This window comes from Pelodiscus sinensis, chromosome 1 (assembly GCF_052426305.1).
Source record: "Pelodiscus sinensis isolate ZL-2025 chromosome 1, ASM5242630v1, whole genome shotgun sequence".
Classification (NCBI taxonomy): Eukaryota; Metazoa; Chordata; order Testudines; family Trionychidae; genus Pelodiscus; species Pelodiscus sinensis.
The window spans coordinates 97,727,170-97,746,209 of NC_143052.1; the positions used below are offsets into that span (position 1 = coordinate 97,727,170).

General features: G+C 43.3%; 1 protein-coding gene across 4 annotated transcripts in view; it reads left to right on the plus strand.

Moving 5' to 3' along the window:
- SYN3 (synapsin III) overlaps nt 1-19,040 on the plus strand; it is a 382,630-nt gene that overhangs the window by 351,835 nt on the left and 11,755 nt on the right. For all 4 annotated transcript variants that reach the window (XM_075938194.2, XM_025178914.3, XM_025178915.3 and 1 more), the window contains 3 exons: nt 5,437-5,511; nt 7,507-7,609; nt 14,037-14,168. In XM_075938194.2, coding sequence (XP_075794309.1) covers nt 5,437-5,511; nt 7,507-7,609; nt 14,037-14,168 — 310 coding nt within the window. The remainder of the gene's footprint in view (nt 1-5,436; nt 5,512-7,506; nt 7,610-14,036; nt 14,169-19,040) is intronic.

The following is a 19,040-nucleotide window of genomic DNA, read 5'->3' on the forward strand; positions in this document are numbered from 1 at the left end:
TACATGCCAGAGACAACCCATGGCATTTTCCTAGGTTACTGATCTGCACCTACCTTCTCCTTTACCCCCCTTCCCACATTGAGGAAATTACTCATTACACTGCAATGAGATAATACAGCCACAGTAAGAACCTGCCACTGAAATGGGGTGGTGCTAGATTATTATTATTTTATCATTTGTTTTTAATTCTTATCGTTTGTGTTGGGGTAATGCCTAGAAGCCCTAGTCATGGATCACAATCCCGTTGTATAAACACAGAACAAAAAGGCAGTCTTTGCCCCTGACAATTTGCAGTCTAAAGTAGGTACAGACAGACTGAAGGAGGAGAACAAGGAAGCAATGAGTAATACTGGTCAGCATGACATGCAGTGATCTCAGTGCACCAGCTGCTTAACCCTGGTCAAATTTTTTGTAGTCATCCTGGCAAAGGAGAGTTTGAAGAAGAAATGTGAAAGTGAATACTGTATTAGTTTTGCAGGTGATTACGGGGAATTTCTCCCATGTGTTGGGGACAGCATGGGTAGAACCATAGAATCATAGAACTGGAAGGGACCTTGAAAGATCATCGAATCCAATCCCCGGCACAAAGAGGTGCTTGCTTGAACAATTAACTGGGGTAAAAAAATCTGGAATCATGGATCAAACAGAGATAGGAGCTGACATCTTGAGTTAGAGGGATTAATATGGGCACAAAGCACAAAAGGGTAGGTGAGGACTGCAAGAGCTCCTAGGATGGACACAGAGCATTGCATGCTGGGAGTGTAATCTCCTTAGTGGCAACTCCAGAATGAAGAAAAGCACCCTCAAGTTCCATGCCACTTTTGGACCCCTTCCCAACTAAGACCATGTATGTGTCTTAGAATGGCTAACTTTGTCTGTCATGATAACTGTAGGAATAGTAAAAGGGTCAGAAAAGTGGAAACTAGTGAATTTACTACATGCTCTTGGCAGAAATTAAAAAGCACCCATCCCAAACTCTAGTAGTGTTTTGACATCAATTAAAAATGAAGTTGTATAAATAAATCAGTTAATTTCTCCTCACACCAAAAAAACTGACTAAAAAAAGGCAAACAATCTGGAAAATCCAGAAATACCAGCCCGTATGAAGCTGCAGTATTCTAGAGAAGTAGATGCAGATAGTCAAAACATTGTCATGCACTAGTTAGCACCAGCATTATTGTCATTGAAGGATCTCTGTTATCAAAACCCCAGGTCAGAGCCCTGGTGCTAACACAGCTACATGAAAAAGTTTATAAAACAGCAATGATCCTGTAGCACCTTAGAGAATAATTTATATATATATATATATATATATATATATATATATATATATACACAGAGACAGAGACAGAGAGAGAGAGAGAGAGAATCATGAGTTTTCTTGGGCACAATCTACTTCTTCAGATGACAATATGTTGTTTTTTTAAAAAAATTTAGTTACAGACTGAAACAGCTACCTCTCTGAGACAGTTACATGAAACAGACAAATGTATGTGCCTGCTTATTGGCAATTAGAACTACCCAAAATCCCTGGCCGGTATCCCAGCATAGAGATAATTAAATATATCAGAGAGTGTTCTGTCCACACTCTTTGTGACTAGGACTTCATGGGACACACAATTACTTTGTGGGGAGGCAATGAGAGAAAATTAGTTTTAAATCTGACTTAGTCTATAATATTACAATCATCTAATTTTTCTAGTAGGGATGTCTCAGGAAAAGCCTGACTCAAATGATTCAGAAAAAAGGTTTAAAATGTCCTTTAAAATTCCCTACCTACCTTAGCTAATCAAGGAGCAGAAACAATACCATGTGACAGAGGTGAGCAGTCACACTAATAGCCCATCTGATGCAGGAGCAAATTTGCAAGCAATTGTTTGATGAATAAAATTGTTTCCCATGAAAAGTTTGTGAAATGGTTACAAACAGGGAAGGAATCTGAAAATCAAAGCCTGCTCATAAAGAGAGGAAAAGGGCAAATTAACTGAATAAATCATTTGCTACAAAAGGTCTTTTGTCTTATTCACCCAGCCATTCCTGGAAACAAGTTTAGGATATCTGTGCAGCCAGTCTCTTTTACTCATTATTCCCTATGAAAGGTATCTGGTAATGGAGATTATCCCAGCGCTAGACAGAAAATACTTTTTCCTATGGGATAAACAAGTCCATTGTATGTCATATGATAATGGTGAGGGTATCCAGCCACTGACAATCAGGCCCTTGAAAGCATTTCAAATTGGGCACTCAGAATCACTGGAACATGTTGGCCTTTAAGTCATTTTCTGAGGAAGAACGGCTCTTGTGCAAAAGGGGGTTTTTGCGCAAAAAGGAGCCGTCTACACAGTGCGTTTTTGCGCAAAAACCTCTTGCACAAAAGGGATCCGAGGAGGAAATGCAAATAAGAGCTCTCCATTTGCATTTCCTCTTGCGGAAGAGGATCATAGTATAGACGTAGCCAGCGAGAGGACTCTCTTGGGCTGAGTGTGATGGAGTCAATCCCAGTATTTTCATACTGTCTCATATGCAAGCAAAAACGCAAAAGCCCACTTCCTCCTGAATGAAGACTGTGTGTGCACTTCTCTCTAGAATTTGTCTACTCTGTTCCCAGGGTCTGACAGAGAGAAGATGCTATCTCATCCCTCCCTAGCCCAGATGCATGTGCATTGCCTTCCAGACCATAATTGAGACAGTTCAGATTCACGTTAACTTCTGTGGAGTTATTCCAGATTTACACTGATGGTGAACACCTGCTTCACCTATAAGTAAAGTCACCTTGAAAACAATAGATAAGTAGCAGAGGGGTAGCTGTGTTAGTCTGAATCTGCATAAACAATGAGAAGTCCTGTGGCACCTTATAGACTAACAGATTTATTGGAGCATAAGCTTTCATGGGCAAAAACCACTTTGTCAGATGCATATAACAAAAAAGTAGCCATTTAACACATGCCTATAATTCCACTGAATGGGTTTGGGTAACAGAATGCTGGTGAACCAAATAAGACTCAAATAATAATTGCACATCAGGAAAAACAAATGAAAGAAGTAGCCAAAATCATATCAGCATCCCAACCAATGGGGAATGTATGCCATGTATTTTAAGGCTTGCCACGTGAGGATCACATTGGTTGGCTAATTGCTTCTGATTACCCCTGGTTGGTGGCAGCAGTTAACAAGAGGGCTGTACCCTTTGCATTTCAACCTCACTCCTGATGTTCATGCTCTTGTTCCCTTGCAGCTGAATGGATGCAGAGCACTCTTCACAGGGTCACAGCTTGTAATCCCCCAGCACTGAACTCAGTTATGACGTGGTGGTTCATGCAGTGAACATATTGCACCCATGCTTCATGGTCTGCAGTGTCTAGTAGTTCATTTGCAGGTGAAAGGTGTTGGCCTTGACCTATAAAGCCCTACACAGTTTGGGTCCCTTTTATTCAAGAGGCCACCTCTTTATGTTTGACTACCATAGCAGTTAAGATCATTGAAAGTGTTCAAGATAAGAGCCTGTTAGAAAGAATAGAATAGAAAGTGTTCAAGATAAGAGCCTGTTAGATAGAAAGAATAGAGCTCTGGTGGCAGGGACTTCTCAATGAGGAGACCTTGGCTCTCAGATTCACTTTCCACCTTGGTTTGCCAAAGCTATGCTGCAAGATTCACTTGCTCTCCCCTACCATGAAGGGGGTGAATTTGATGAAGATGGTGGGGGAGTTGATGGCAATAGTCAGGGTGGCTTTTGAGAGAGTCTCTTTTTAAAATGGTTTGGATGTATCTTATATTTGACTGAAACATTTGCTATGTTCTGCCTGAATCATCTGGACTAGACCATCAGATTAGCTCAAACAAACTAAATAAACCAACCACAGCAGCAAAGCTGCACTCTCTGGAGTTCCCTGGTGAAGAATTTATTTGTAACACAACATAGTGTAGCTGCTTTTCGGATGCAGTACATGTCTGTTTACATTCATATTCCAAATACTTCTTTCCAGTGCTGCTATCCAGTCACTGTGTTACTAATCTGAATCTGGGAGTTCTCATCACTGATGAGGAGATTTTGTATGGCATCAGTCACTACAGGGCAGTTTTCTGAACCACTGAAGAGCTAGGAAAGGCAATCTCAGGGAGGAGGGTAATTTAAGGAGACAGAAGGAAAGAAAGACTGAGTGTTGATCACTGTCCCTAGGTAATGAGAAAAGCTCAGAAACATGGTTTTGATAATAGGAACAAGAGGATTTAGGTATGTAATAACCATTAGTAGAGCATGTGATAATAATACCTTACAACTAATACTGCATTTTCCTCCCCAGATACTAGTCTAAACAATACTCAGGAATCACTTCACTCTCTTCTGAGTCAGATCACAGGAGCCAGTTAACAGTTTGCAGCAATAGTACATATTAGGTTAGAGAAGAAAATGAACAAGGAAAATATGTTTATCTGAAATATTTCTGGGGAAATGGTCAGTAGGCAAAATGTAATGACCCAAGTCTGAATTTAGCAGAGACACCGGAGTTAACATCCTTGTCTCCTTTCATGACCAAAAATAATCAGGACTTCTCTTCTGCCTTTCCCTGAAAAGATTGTGTCTGCTGCTGTCAGCATCTTCCAACACCATGCTGCTACAGTGGAGCAGCCCTGGTACAGGGAGAAGAGTGCCACCGACCGAATCGGCATGCATGCTTTCTGCCACTTAGGAGTGCTGAGTGTATCCAATCAATGTATGGACCCAGTCTAGCTTGGGAGATCTGGCAGAATTACAGCATAAGGTGTTATTGTGGCTGGCTGTGTAAAGACTGACGCACTAAGACATGAACTAGCCCAGCGCTTGACAAATTCAGAGCTCAGAATTTGCCAGCAGCAGCATCTTCTGTTGAAATGAACAGCCAGTTACAAAGGAGATTTGGACCATTTTACAACCCTAAGAAACCTTTGGGAAAAATTGATGGGTGGGTCTCAAAGCAAACAAGCCATTGAGGTGAAAAAAGAGGGCACAGACAAACTTTCCAAGCCACTACTACAATAGAAGCCAACCTCAGAGAGATCCATGTCTGACTTTTATGTAGCTTTTCAATCACATCTTTGCCAGGAGAATGATACTTTACTGAGGCTTAGATTCTACAGTGCAGAGCATAAGGTTAATTGTCCCTAAAGTGTTTTACAGTCATCTCTGCTTTTCAGGAACTGAAGTGGAAAAGGAGAAAAGAGTTCACAAGACCATTATAGATCATCTACCCAGCCACTGGCTAAAGATACATCAAGGTGTACCTGCTCCTAGTTTGAGTCTTTCATTTACTGGATGATCAGAATTTGTTGGGAGCACTGTCAACTGTAGAAGTTGGACCCTGCTGAATCACCCATGTTCCCCACACACACTGAGTCAGGTGTGAAAACTACCTCTTTTGAGGGGCTGGTTTGTCATCCTGTATTGGTTTGTTTTCCCAGGAGGACGTCCATCTCTGGAAATTGGAAGGCAAACACAGGTTCTGCTATGTTGGAGCAGATCGCAATGACAGAGAGGTAAGGAAAAGAAGGGGCTTTCAAAAAACAAAGAGCAAAGCTGATATTGGAACCACGTTGGGACTAAAGCACCTGCTTAAAGTTAAGTGTCTAAAGTGCTTTGCTGAATAGGAATGAACTTAAGCACATGCTTTAATACTTTGCTGAATTAGGGCAAAATGAGGGGTTGATTGTGCTGGCTAAATACAGGCACCATGTTGACATATCAGATGAAGATTTAATTCCCCTACATACAGATATATCTGCCACTGTGCTTAATTCTAATGGGCAGCACTTCTGCTATTCCTATCCCGGTTGTTCCTGTGCATTTCAGTGCTCCCCAGGGGCAGCCTCTGCTATTCCACCTCTGAGCATGTTTTGAGCAAAACCTGAGAATTCTGCTATTTGGGGGAAAGAGTGGTTGATATGGATGAATATCAATTAGGAAGCCTGGTGAGCCCACCAGCCCCATTTCATTTATATCGTAGCCTGGATTTTGAACCCAAATACCCTTGAATCTCTCTCCCAAGAAGCTGCCCAGTGGTACATGATCAGCATGCAGTCGCATTGCACATGACTGGGCCTTGCTGTGTTTAGTGCATTAACATGGGCAAATCTGCTTGATTCACAGTGTTAATCCCTAGCATAAACAGCACATTCCTACAGCCCTCCTCCTCCACCCAACTCCAGTGTGGGAAAGAGAATTTGTTACTTTACAAGTTTTATAACTTTACAGATGACAGGAGCTGAAATAGCCTCCTGTTACCTTCTCTAAGGGTCTGTGTGGCTGTGCTTTCTCTTCTCATTGGGGCAGGGAGTGACAAGGCAGGATTTATTAGTTGTATGAGCCCCTTTCCATCTACAGACTTGTGTTCTTCCAGGTTCATCATTAGATCATGAAGATCAAGCTAAAAGGGCTCTGACTGCCTTCAAGATCATAGGCCTTTTTCTCTTTCCCCATTAGGTGAATGCATAGATAGCTCTGAAGTCCTCATTGTTCTCCTATTTCAATTTGCGCCCAGAGTGAGAGTCCCGCTCACAGATCTTCTGCTTTCAGATGTTTTGTGTTGAAATGCACAGGACCATCGCACAGCTGCACAGAAAGAAAACCAGCAAAGCTCATTCCCACGCCTGTGCCAACATAGGGACAGCTGAGAAAGCGTGGTCGCCCTCATAATGCATCTCTTGTCATGCCCTCTCCTCTTCCAGTGCAGAGACAGCTGAGGGGGCACCCCATCATACATGGCTTCCTGTTCCTGTCAGCTCATGTTCCCATGCTAGGACAGCTGGAAGCATGGGCTCCCATTGGAGAGCACCTCCTGCTCTCATGCTGACACAGCAGCATGTAGGAGTGAAATACTTGGAAAGCAGTAATGTTAAATGGATGGAGGGGAACAGCTTGTAAGGTGGTGATGTACAGGGAACAAATGAAAAAGCCTGTATCTGTGGGAGCTGTCTATTCAGAGGCATCATGTCACACCACAGAGATAATGGCCACTCAATGTAGAGCTCCACTCCAACTCTCCTCCAAACCCAGATCAGCCAGGCATCTCACCATCAAAACGTTGTCAACAGGGAGGAATTCATGGCAGAGCAATACAAATTTCAGGGACTTTCTTCTGAGGAAAGATCAAATGAACTAAATATTTACAGCTTGGCTAAGTGACACCTAAGTAGGGAAGATCTGAGGTGTGTAAATAGTGAGGGATAGAAATGATTGCATGTGGTTCAAAGGGCTATAAGTAGGAGCAGGGAGTTGATGTGGAATGAAGGAAAAAGTAGGCATCCATTGTGCAAGACCTCTTATTTGCTCCATCTGCTGTAGAGCGAGGTGTCTCATCATAATAATTCTTAGTTGCTGTGAAGACAGTTTCATGCACTTCCAGAGGTAGCAGGTGTGGTGTCTATATTTGGTGGGAGGCTGAGAAAAATGGCACTCTACTAGGATGCAGTCCTTTATTTTAATCCTTGAGCAGCCAGCTAATTCCCAGCCCTGTGTCTATGTGGTTTCTGCAGGTACAAACTTTGGGCAGACTCCTGCGCCGAGATGTTTGGAGGCCTCGATATTTGTGCCGTCAAAGCTGTCCACAGCAAAGATGGGAAGGACTATATCATTGAGGTGAGAACTTGAGTGGAGCTGGAGTGCATGTCTCCTTTGTCCGAGTACCTCCTGAAACACATACCTGCCCACGCGTGCTGACAGGCTCACTCACGCACACTCTGAGTACGTGCTCTGCCTCCTGACCCAGTCATTTTCACCTCCCAGTGACTGGTATCATTTCATCTAATGTGCCCAACTGCTTATTGTGAGTTGCAACCAAATTGCCAGGTACCTGTGAATGAGCTCCTGGGTCAATGTTAAGCTTAGGAGTTAGATTCTGGAGTCAGTCATAAGCAGGAGCCCAGGATGGACTGGATGGAACTACATAGAGCTGTAGGGAAGAGGACTAAAAGTTAGTATGTATGAGCTTCATTGTCTTAATCAGACCCTGGCTGCGCCCCTTAAAATGGTTTGCCCAGGACTGATTTTACTGAGCTAGCAGATAAGCAAGATACGCTCACAAGAGTTTGTGGGTTCCAGAGATGCATTAGTGACACATGCTGAGGTTGAGAGGGCAAGTGTTCAAAGTGACACCTCCCACGCCAGAGAGCTGAACAGTGGACTAGGGCAGATAACATGATCTGGACCATTGTAACAGGCTGGAGCATGAAAAGCAGGCAGGAAAATTAAACTGGAACCATTCCGGGCATGACCCAGCAGAGGAAGATGAGCAAAGCTGGCCTGCAGCTTTGTTCCAAGGTGCTGACACATTAAAAAGCTATGTGTGGGAGAGCACTCCCACCTACTGAGGCTTGGGAAGCTGATGAGAACCACATAAGCCCTGCAGCCACTGCACATTCCAGTATTGTGCATCTACTCCCCAGGGACCAGGGGTCTGTCAGAGGCCATGTAATACAAGTGTTCTGCCAGCAATGAAAACATTAGCCTGCTTCTTCCAAATGGCAAAAGGGGTGCGGCAGTCATTCTGGCTTCTCTGTGTAAGTTGTCAGCAGCTTTTGGCGGTACTGCTTCTCTTCAAATCCTATCTCAAAATGCTTCAGCCTTTGTGTATGTGCGCGTACATGCGCGCATTTGCCTATGTCTGGGAGAAGGTAAGAAAATACACACACCTGCCTCTCAGAATGTAGAGGTAGCTGTTTACACCTGCACACACCTTCCTGTGTGGATCTGTATGTGGGTGAGGAGTCTGACCCATCTTCTTTAGTGTGTGTATGTATGCTTCTGGGGGGGGGGCTGCATACCTGTTTCTGAATATGACTTTGGGATGGGGAGGTATCCATGTTTGTGACACTGAGTCAAGGGCACATGCACAGACTTGCATCCCTGACCACATTGCATGTGCAAATAGAAAAGCATATCTGCATACATGGTGCTCCATGATTCTACACTGAACAAAACACACAGAGTGAGCTCTTCAACTGATGCAAATCAGAAGGGTCACACTGATTTCAACTGAACTAAGCCAAATGACACCAGGTAAGAATTGCCAAGAGTTCAGGAGGAGTCCAAGTACCAGATTGATGGGCACTGCATGGGAACATGAATGGAATGGAGTAGAGCAAAGCAGGCATGTTTTCTACTTTATGCCAGTTGTGAGAGAGAAGCTAAGAAGTAATTACTTCCCCCCAGTCCAGTTCCTTGAGTGGGCTTCTTTGACCAGAAGCTGATAGGTTGGATGTTTTGTTTTGTTTTATTTTATTTTGTTTTGTTTGGGGTAGGAGGTGACAGCCAAACACCTGTGTTTTACTTTGTGAGAAAGAAAATTTGTTGTAAATTTTTGCAAGAAAAAAACTCCAAAATGTACTGAATAAATAGATGGCAAAATGGGCACAATGGCATGGAACCAAGGAAAGAATTTTCCCAATGTGAAATCTGTTCCCTGAGAAACATTCACAAAATGAAAGCCAGACAGACCTGTGTTGTGAGATTTACTACCACTGCTTGTGGCAAACAGGGGCTCAGATTATGAAAAAAGAAGTTGAGTGTAGGAAAGAAGATTAAACAATTCAAAAATCTTGAAGTAATTAATATAAATTGATCTGCAGACTGATTTCCATACCTTTATTATTCTCTGAGCACTCCATCTTCATTGGCCACATAGCACTGGGCTATTTTAGAAGCAATTTAAGGGCTACGTTCAGAGGTACAGTCCCTTGATTTCAGTACTCTTCACTTACAGCAGCGTCAAATTTCATTCAGCATACTGGTATTTCTCTGGGCCAAAGGGTTTTGTCACTGAATCTGCAATTTTCAGATGCACTCAGCACCCTAACTAAGGCCAAGTTTTCAGAAGAGTTTCACTTCTTTTTAGGCACATGAATGAGTGGCCAGATTTTCATCATTGCTCAGTATGCTGGGTGCATGCTGGGTTCTGGGCACTTGAAAATAACATAGTTACCTGTTCTGTAACTGGTTTCTTTAAGATGTGTTACTCGTGTTCATTCAACATAGGTGTGTGCGCCTACCACATGCACTGGTAATTTTCTCCTAAGCAGTACCGTTAGGGGCGGGGATCCACGGTACCCTCTGGAGTGGTGTATGCATGCCATACTATATCAAGTGCCCCCAGCCAGAGTAGGGTGGGAGGTTGAATAGACATGAGCAACACATCTCGAAGAACACCAGTTACAGAAACAGGCAACTGTCTTTTCTTGTTTGAGTGCTTGCTCGTGTCCATTCAACATAGGTGACTGTAAGCAGAGTCTGCGGAGGTGGGTAGGAGTTATGAGAACGCAGACTTCAGTACAGCCCTGTCAAATACAACATCCTCCCTGGCCTGCTACGTGATGGCATAATGAGACGTGAACAATGCCAAGGGAGTGCTTGCTACAACTAAGATTGGAGCACACTGTTCCAAGCACTGTCACTGGCAGCAGGAAGGAACTGAGGAGGGAGGGGCTGGGGGCACCCTTTATAGCACGGTATGCATGCACCACTCCAGGGGACACTGGGAACCCCAGACTCTATGGCTACGTCTACACTGGCATCCCTTCCGGAAAAGGGATGCTAATGTAGCACGTTGGAATAGGCAAATCCACGGGGGATTTAAATATCCCCCGCGGTATTTGCATTAACATGGCTGCCGCTTTTTTCCGGCTTGGGGAAAAGCCGGAGAAAAGCGCCAGTCTAGACGTTATTCTCCGGAAAATAAAGCCTTTTCCGGAGGATTTCTTATTCCTACTTTCAAGTAGGATTTCTTATTCCTACTTTTAAGTAGGAATAAGAAATCCTCCGGAAAAGACTTTATTTTCCGGAGAATAACGTCTCGACTGGCACTTTTCTCCGGCTTTTCCCCAAGCCGGAAAAAAGCGGCAGCCATGTTAATGCAAATACCGCGGGGGATATTTAAATCCCCCGCGGATTTGCCTATTCCAAAGTCTACATTAGCATCCCATTTCCAGAAAGGGGTGCCAATGTAGACACAGCCTATGGGTACTGCTTAGGGAAAAGCATCCAGCACCGGTGCATGTGGCAGGCACACACACCTATGTTCTATGGACATGAGCAAGGACTCGAAGAAGAACTGCCCCATAAGGACGAATGATTTTACAGATGGCTGGCTCAGAGGTAAGTAAAATGATCCATGAAAGTAAAGTGTAATCAATATAGGATTGACTTCATGTTTTTATTCTTCTTTTGTTGCTCTTGTAGCCAGCACTGCCACATCTCTTGCTACACTAGACCGCTGTAGATCTAGCCACACACATGACAAGGACTCTGTTGCACTGTGTGATGGCCTGTTTCCGCCTTTCACCACTGCTATATTGGTCCCTTTGATCTGTCAAATCATCTGTTTCCTTCTTTCCCTCCAATCACCTAATACCCCGACTCTTGCACATGAGAACATGGAATAACAACGCCAGCCTCCAGCTCTTGACGTAAGAAAAAAGCAGAGAAGGGGTTTTCCTGGATCACTTCTGCCTTACCGCCTTCCATTCCCTCTCAGCTATCTTATCAAGCAACAGCAGCTGTGTCAGGAGACAGCCACTGACCTTGGGCAACTATAAAGGCATGGTCTGTGTGTGCTGACATCTTCCCTCTCCTTCCGGTGTTCTTTGGTCTCTTTTTAGGAAGAGATGAGAGAGCTGTGTTTGTATTTCATTTATCCATCTGCGTGGTTTATCTCAGCATTATGGGGCCAGAGTCTGATCCCGGCACCTAAATAACTTTGCTGCACTGACAACCCAGAGCATCATTTGGCCAAGAAAAAACTGTCCTTTCTAAACAGCTATGTCATCCCTCTGCCTTAGTCAGTGATAGTCCAGTGTTTGGCCTCCCTCAGTCAATACCACAGAAGTAAGCTGGATCAGAAACCACGAGCTAAGACACAGAAATAACCAGTGACTGCTGTTGCTCCATTGGTTTCTATGGACCTAATACAGAATTAATTTAGCCCTGGATGTGTCTGTTTCTACATACAACGAGCAGTCCTGTGGCACCTTAGATACTAACACATTTTTTAGGTCATGAGCTTTCGTGGGTAAAACCCACGTCATCAAACGATACCCCGTCCTTTCATTTCAGCCAGTTTATCACATGCTGCTGCAGTAATGATGGGAAATCATTCCCAAGATGAAGATGTGAGAGGGTTGGGTTTTATTAATATAGATGTATCACTACACAGTTATTCGTGAGCAAGCAGATTACTTCATGGAACAATAGCTTGTTAAAGAGAACAATACCACCATCTAGTGGTCATTAGCCATCCCTTTCACAGTGAAATAATGAGTAAATGGAATTGATAACTCTGGTCATCTGAAGAAGGTGGGCTGTGCCCACAAAAGCTCATGATACCATCTACATGTTTTGTTAGTCTATAAAATGCTACCAGACCATTTGTTGGAATTGATATGGCTCTGTCCTTTCCAACCTGTGAGCTGGTGCCAGAATTACCAAATAAAATGGGAATGCTTTGTGGAGCTACAGGCTAGCGAGACATCCAAATAGAAATCCGGTTAGATTTCAACTCCAATGTTTTATAGCTCTCCCAGCTATTTTACCACCATGTGTTTGTGGCAGCCAAACCTAGCTGTCTCTGGACAGCAAAAAGCCTGTTCTACAAAGAAGCAAAGGACCACCATTTAATATATTCATCTAACTCTCTTTCATATAAACCGCCACATACCCTAGATCACAAATGATGAAGGCAACAGATTTTAGTGTTGGTCCACTTCTCAGATTTTCAAAATTAAAACTATCCACCACTAGAATCGCTGTATCATATAAACTCAAATGTAACAAAGCCAAAATTTAACAATGTAGGGAGAGATGAACAGTTACTCTATTAATAAGTCACCACTGTGTCAGGGGAGACCCTTTAATGATGAATTGGCTTTACAAACAAACTTCTTTAAGCTCAGCTATCGAAATGTCCTGCTTAATAATAACTACCTAGATCTTACACAACACTTTTCATCAGTAGCTCTCAAAGCACTTTACAAATGAGGTCAGTGTCATTACCCCTCTTTTACAGGGAAACTGAGGCACGGAAAGGGAAGTGATTTGCCCAAGATCACCCATCCTGCCAGTGGCAGAACTGGGAATAAAGTCCTAGACCAGACCGTACTCTTGGAGCTCTAGAGGGGCAGAATTGAGGTTGCAGTTGTTATCTGAGTGTTTCAATGCCTGATCTGACCAGTGCAAACTTTAATACTGCCTTTCTTGACTTTTTAAAGTTTCATTTTCTTAAAAGACACTGACATTCTGGTAGGGTAATAAGCACCATGGCCGAACCTTAATTTCACCATAATAAGTGTTTCATGCAGGACTAGGTTCATGTTTTCAAAGCCCTTAGACTATGACAAACAACTTTGAGTATGATGTTGTTTCTAGGGTGGCGTATAGCTGTGATTCTCACCCTTTTTAAGACTGTAGACCCCTTCAAATCTTTTCTCTCTCACCTTTTCTGTTGTAATTGCAGTGCAAGTTTACACATCAAAGTAATGTCAAAACTGCATAAAGCAGTCCATCTGAGAGGAGTTTACATTCATGCCATGTGTGCTGCTGTTTGTAGGGCATCCTGTCTGTTTTGTGCCTGTGTTGTTTATTTCCAAAGAGCGTTGCATTGATTCATACTTGCTCTTCCCTGGTTGCTTGTAGTCCTCCTTGCACAAATTGGCACAGGTTTTTTTGCAGTTTGCTTCATTTTTCCTGTATACCTGGAATCCTTCCTGTGGGAGCACCATTCACAAATCTCACCACAGCTGAACTCCAGAGACATGCCCATCACTAGAAGACATTCTGGGTATAGAAAGAATCCCGTTTAAAAAAAAGTCTCCAGAAACCTTTATCAAGCCTAGGCCTGGGCTCCAACTGGCAGGAGGCATTAGTTCTCAAAAACTGAAAGATGCTCCAGCCACTGTGATCAGCAGCTCCTGCCACTTCAGAATGTGGGAGAATGATGAGACTAGTTGCTTAAGGGGAGTAGTAACACCAAGGAGCTTGGCATCAGATTCACCAGTTGTCCTTTATTCTTTTCCTGTAGGTGATGGATAGTTCGATGCCCCTGATAGGGGAGCACGTGGAGGAGGACACACAGCTCGTTGCTGATCTGGTTGTCTCCAAAATGACTCAACTTCTTATGACAGGATCTACCCCCTCACCTCTGAGACCCTGGGTAAGAGTGGATGGAGCCGTTCAGAAAAACCCATTTCACCCAACCCACACCCCCATGAGTGTTCAGCCAGTCATGTACCTCATTGGATTGAACATTCCAGTGCTGTTGGGGAGAGATGTCACCCCATGCTAAGTATTGGATCATTTTGCTGTTACCGTTGCAGGGGTACCTCTTCCATAAACCCTTCACACTGTCCCTGAGCAACATCTCTCTTCATATTACCCTGGCATCGCACTCTCATTGGCTACGTCTACACTGCCCCTTTTCCGGAAGGGGCATGTAAATTTCACGAGTCGTCGTAGGGAAATCCGCGGGGGATTTAAATATCCCCCGCGGCATTTAAATAAAAATGCCCGCCGCTTTTTTCCGGCTTTTAAAAAAGCCGGAAAAGAGCGTCTAGACTGGCCCCGATCCTCCGGAAAAAGTGCCCTTTTCCGGAGGGTCTTATTCCTACTTCAAAGTAGGAATAAGACCCTCCGGAAAAGGGCACTTTTTCCGGAGGATCGGGGCCAGTCTAGACGCTCTTTTCCGGCTTTTTTAAAAGCCGGAAAAAAGCGGCGGGCATTTTTATTTAAATGCCGCGGGGGATATTTAAATCCCCCGCGGATTTCCCTACGACGACTCGTGAAATTTACATGCCCCTTCCGGAAAAGGGGCCAGTGTAGACGTAGCCATTGAGTTTATCCGCCACATACATATACTCTGGGCAGTGTTCTCGCTGATTTTTTCCATCCATGTGCAGAATAAATTTTGTTATGTGCATTGAGACATGTGATGATGTGCACCACCAGCAGAAACACATGTTGCTGGCTGTGGGAGCTGTGGGTGCTCTGCTAATCAGCTGGGAGGCACCTGAATCTCTCCTGGGTGGTCGCCCAAGTGCTCATCTTACAGGCAACACTGACCATGGGCCCTTTTGGCTTGGTACAGATTGTAACAAGGACTACAAACTATAAAGAGAAGTCTCATCAGAGACAAGGACTGTAGAATAGCTTGGCGAGAGGTGGACTCAGAAATGAAGAGTGGTCAACGGAATGGCAGCAGAAGGGGAAAGCATAGGAGCAACTCCTGTTTACAAATGTCCAAACAGTATGGCGCAGCTGTTGCTATGGAGACTCAGGTTGGGCAGCATGATGGCAAATAATACATCAAACTAGACTCTCTTGTAGGTGGCGCCAGTGTGCTGATGGACTGGGGAAAAGGAGGACAGAATCGTTTAAAAGACATGGCATCAGTAAAGAACAATAAGACCTACCTATGCCAGGGAGTGTTGGGAGGGATCATAACGTTATCCCTCCAGGGAGAAATAAAACTGAGAGTTTCTGCTGAATTCATAATGAAAACCTCTGCTGACAAAGAATGGACAGACTCTTAGCTGGACCCTAGCAATACATGACTCTGTAACCTATAAAACCAGTGTGATTTGTTCACTGAAGCTATGTCTACATTGGCAGTTTCTTGCGCAAGAACAGTAGTTCTTGCGCAAAAACTTCCCTTCTGTCTACACTGCACACACGTTCTTGTGGAAGTAAAACAGGGCTTCTTCCAGAAGAGTTATTCCTCTCCCCATGAGGAATAAGCCCTCTTGCACAAGAGCTCTTCCACAAGAGGGCAGTGTAGATAGGCAACATGAATTTCTTGCGCAAGAAGCCCCTATGGTTAAAATGGCCATCACAGCTTTCTTGCACAAGAGAGTTTCCACACTGCCATGGATGCTCTTGCGCAAAAGCACATGCCAGTGTACACACACTCTTGTAGAAGACTTTTTGCGCAAGAACCCTTCTGCAAAACAGTTCTTGCGCAAGAAGCTGCCAGTGTAGACGTAGCCTCTGATAGTCTTAGGGTCTTTGTTCCGATGAGTTAACATGAATTCTCTGTGCACAATGAGGAGACTCTAGATAGAACTCTATAGTTTGGTTGGAACTTTCCATCCAATCTTTACAGATTAGCAATCCCTATGATCAATTTTATTCCAGCTTTTGCCTCTCTGGTGAATTCTGCTGCATTCCAGAATGAGCCAGTAAGGCTGCCTGCCACTGTTAGGTCCTTCTCTACTGCCATCCCTGTGTCTTCTCCTCAGAGAGGTCTCAGTTCCAGAACTGAAGGCCTGTCTGATGTTACTGTTCATCAGAATTTATCATTTCTGCTTTTAAATAGACCAGTAGGCCTCATGTTTAGTGCATCCACCTCCCTGCACACTCACCTCAGGCTGAGTATTGAACCTATCTTATTTTAGACTTGAACAACATTTGCCAGTGGCAGTTTTGAATGATTAAACCACCCCAGGGCTTGATGTGCCAGCATAGTTTAAATTCAAACATCTGTGAATGTGAGTACCATTTTTTACGTCTATCACAGAAACACAGGGAATAATCAAACTAGTGAAGTGTTAAGTAAGACTTTTATTTTCATAATACCCTTTCCTCTTTTCCCCTGAAGCTGCCGGTTAGTTCTCATATAGGGAAAAAGCCCTGTTGGATAGTCTGTTAGATGGACTTGAAAGACATTTTATTAATTATCTATTTGGGGAAAGAGAAAAAATTAAGACAGTCTGGAGATTTTGCTGCTAAAGTTCAGTCCTGTTTTGTTTAAAACAAAACAAGACAATCACACAAAAAGAACTGTAAAGTTAGAAAATGCAGCTTCTGTGTCTCATGCTGCCTTTCCCTTGCACCCTAGCTGCTGGAGAAGTATAGGCACAGCACACAGTCTGATCAGCCATGCTGAGCTTTGGCAAACTATTCCAGTCTGGGGCTCTTTAAAGTGTTGCTTGTGGTTACCTCACTAGTCACAGGCTCATAACAGTGTTGTGACAGGAGGACTTAGCTGGTTAAGCCAGATGCTTATTCAATAGAAAGTAGAGAGAGAAAGGAAGGAGAAGAAATGAGGTTGGGGGGAGAGGATGAAACACAAGGGAGGGGTGACAGTAGGAACCCACGTCTCATATTCCAGATGTCACCTTGCTGACAATGTCGCCTTGTTCCCTCTCCTTGGCCTGGTGTGGTCAGGCGGCTTTTCAGGAACAGGACCACACAGGCCCACTGGTATCATGCTGGATTCCAGGAGACTATGGGAGTGGAAACTCCAGTGATAAAACTCACTCCTTCCAGCTGATGCATACAGCCCTCATCCATTTAGCAACTCCCAGGTGTGCAATGTCCAAGATGGGTTGGCAACAACATCCCAATAACATTAACCAATTAAATCACACATCAGTGAATTCAACTAAACATTTCTTCCCATTTCTAGACTCATTTAGCTCCTTGTTCATGCAAACCCATGACTTTCCCAGGAGTCTCAAAAGTCCCTTAATAAATAAAAGTACTTTTGACCTAAACAATTCCGTTTGGACCAGTCTATTTGTCTCCAACTTTGCTGACTTTCATAAACAATTTTATGTAACAGGCTGAGTTGGACTCATTACCACAGACTTAGAGTACAGGCATCTCCACAACAGTTCTGTATTGTTTAAACTTTTATTAATGATCAGAAAAGAAGAGGGAGCAGAGAGAGAGAGAGAAGTTAGATGACTGGGAGGAATTTCAGTGAGACCTAACTAAGCTAGGCAAATGGCAAACGAAATTCAATGTTGATAAATTCAAATTAATATATATTGGAGGGGAAAATTTAAACTACTTGTTTTAAATTAACTTGTATTAACTCAAATAGCCTCACGTAGCCAGCTCATTGAAAACCTCTGCTCAATGCACAGCTGTAGGCAAAAAAAAAACCCACGACATTAGGATGCATAAGAAATGGGATGGAAAACAAGATTGGAAACTATTTTAATGAATTTATACAAATCAGTGGTACAGACTTACATGGATACTCAGAGGGGTAGCCATGTTAGTTTGTAACTTTAAAAACAAGAAGTAATCCACTAGCACCTTACAGACTAACAAAACTATATATAGTATCATGAGCTTCTGTGGACACAACCCACTTCTTCAGATGGAAAAAAAGGGGAGCCCAGAATTTATAACTGAAAAAGAAGGGAGAGGAAAAAATACCTGTCAACTGTGGTGCTGGTCCTAATGAGGCTAATTGAGTGGGTTGAAAGTATCCCATACTTAGCTTTTGATGTGAATGAGGTGTTAAATGTATGGAAGCCTGGTTTTATAATGGTATATCCAGTTAAGGTCTTTGTTCAAGCCCAGGGAAATAATATCAAATTTGCATATGAAGGTCAATTCCAAACTCTCTTTCTGGAATTGGTTTGTGAAATTCCTTTGTAGAAGAATGGCTACTTGTAAACCTAGGACTGAGTGCTCAGGCAGGTTAAATGTTCCCCTACAGGTTTATGTGTGTTACCATTTCTGATGTCTGATTTGTGTTCATTTATCCTTGTCGTAGAGACTGTCCAGTTTGGCCAATATACACAGCAGAGGGGCATCGCTGGCACTTAATGACATAGATCATATTATGTAGATACTATCTGCAGTATTAGTCACCCCATCTGAAAGGGGATAGTGCACAACTAAAGAGGCCTCAGAAAAGGGGAGTGAGAGACATACAAGGGCTAGAAACACTCTCCTGGGAAGAGAGACTGAAATGATGAGCTTGACAAATAAATGGTAATGTAATACAACATATAAAACAGTCTAGAGAAGGTAGATTAGGAGTGTCTAATCTCATCTCTTAGCAGGAGACTAAGGGGCATTCAGTGAAATTAAAAGATGGGGAACCAATACAAGGAAATAGTTTTTAATACAATGTGTAACTAGATTGTGGTATTCGCTGCCACAGGAAGTATTTGAGACTTTAACAAGATTGAAAAACAGATTGGACATTATATGAATGTCAGGAATATCTGGAGCTGCTATATTTAATGATAATACATGGGGAAAGGATATTAGATCTCATGGCTTCTGC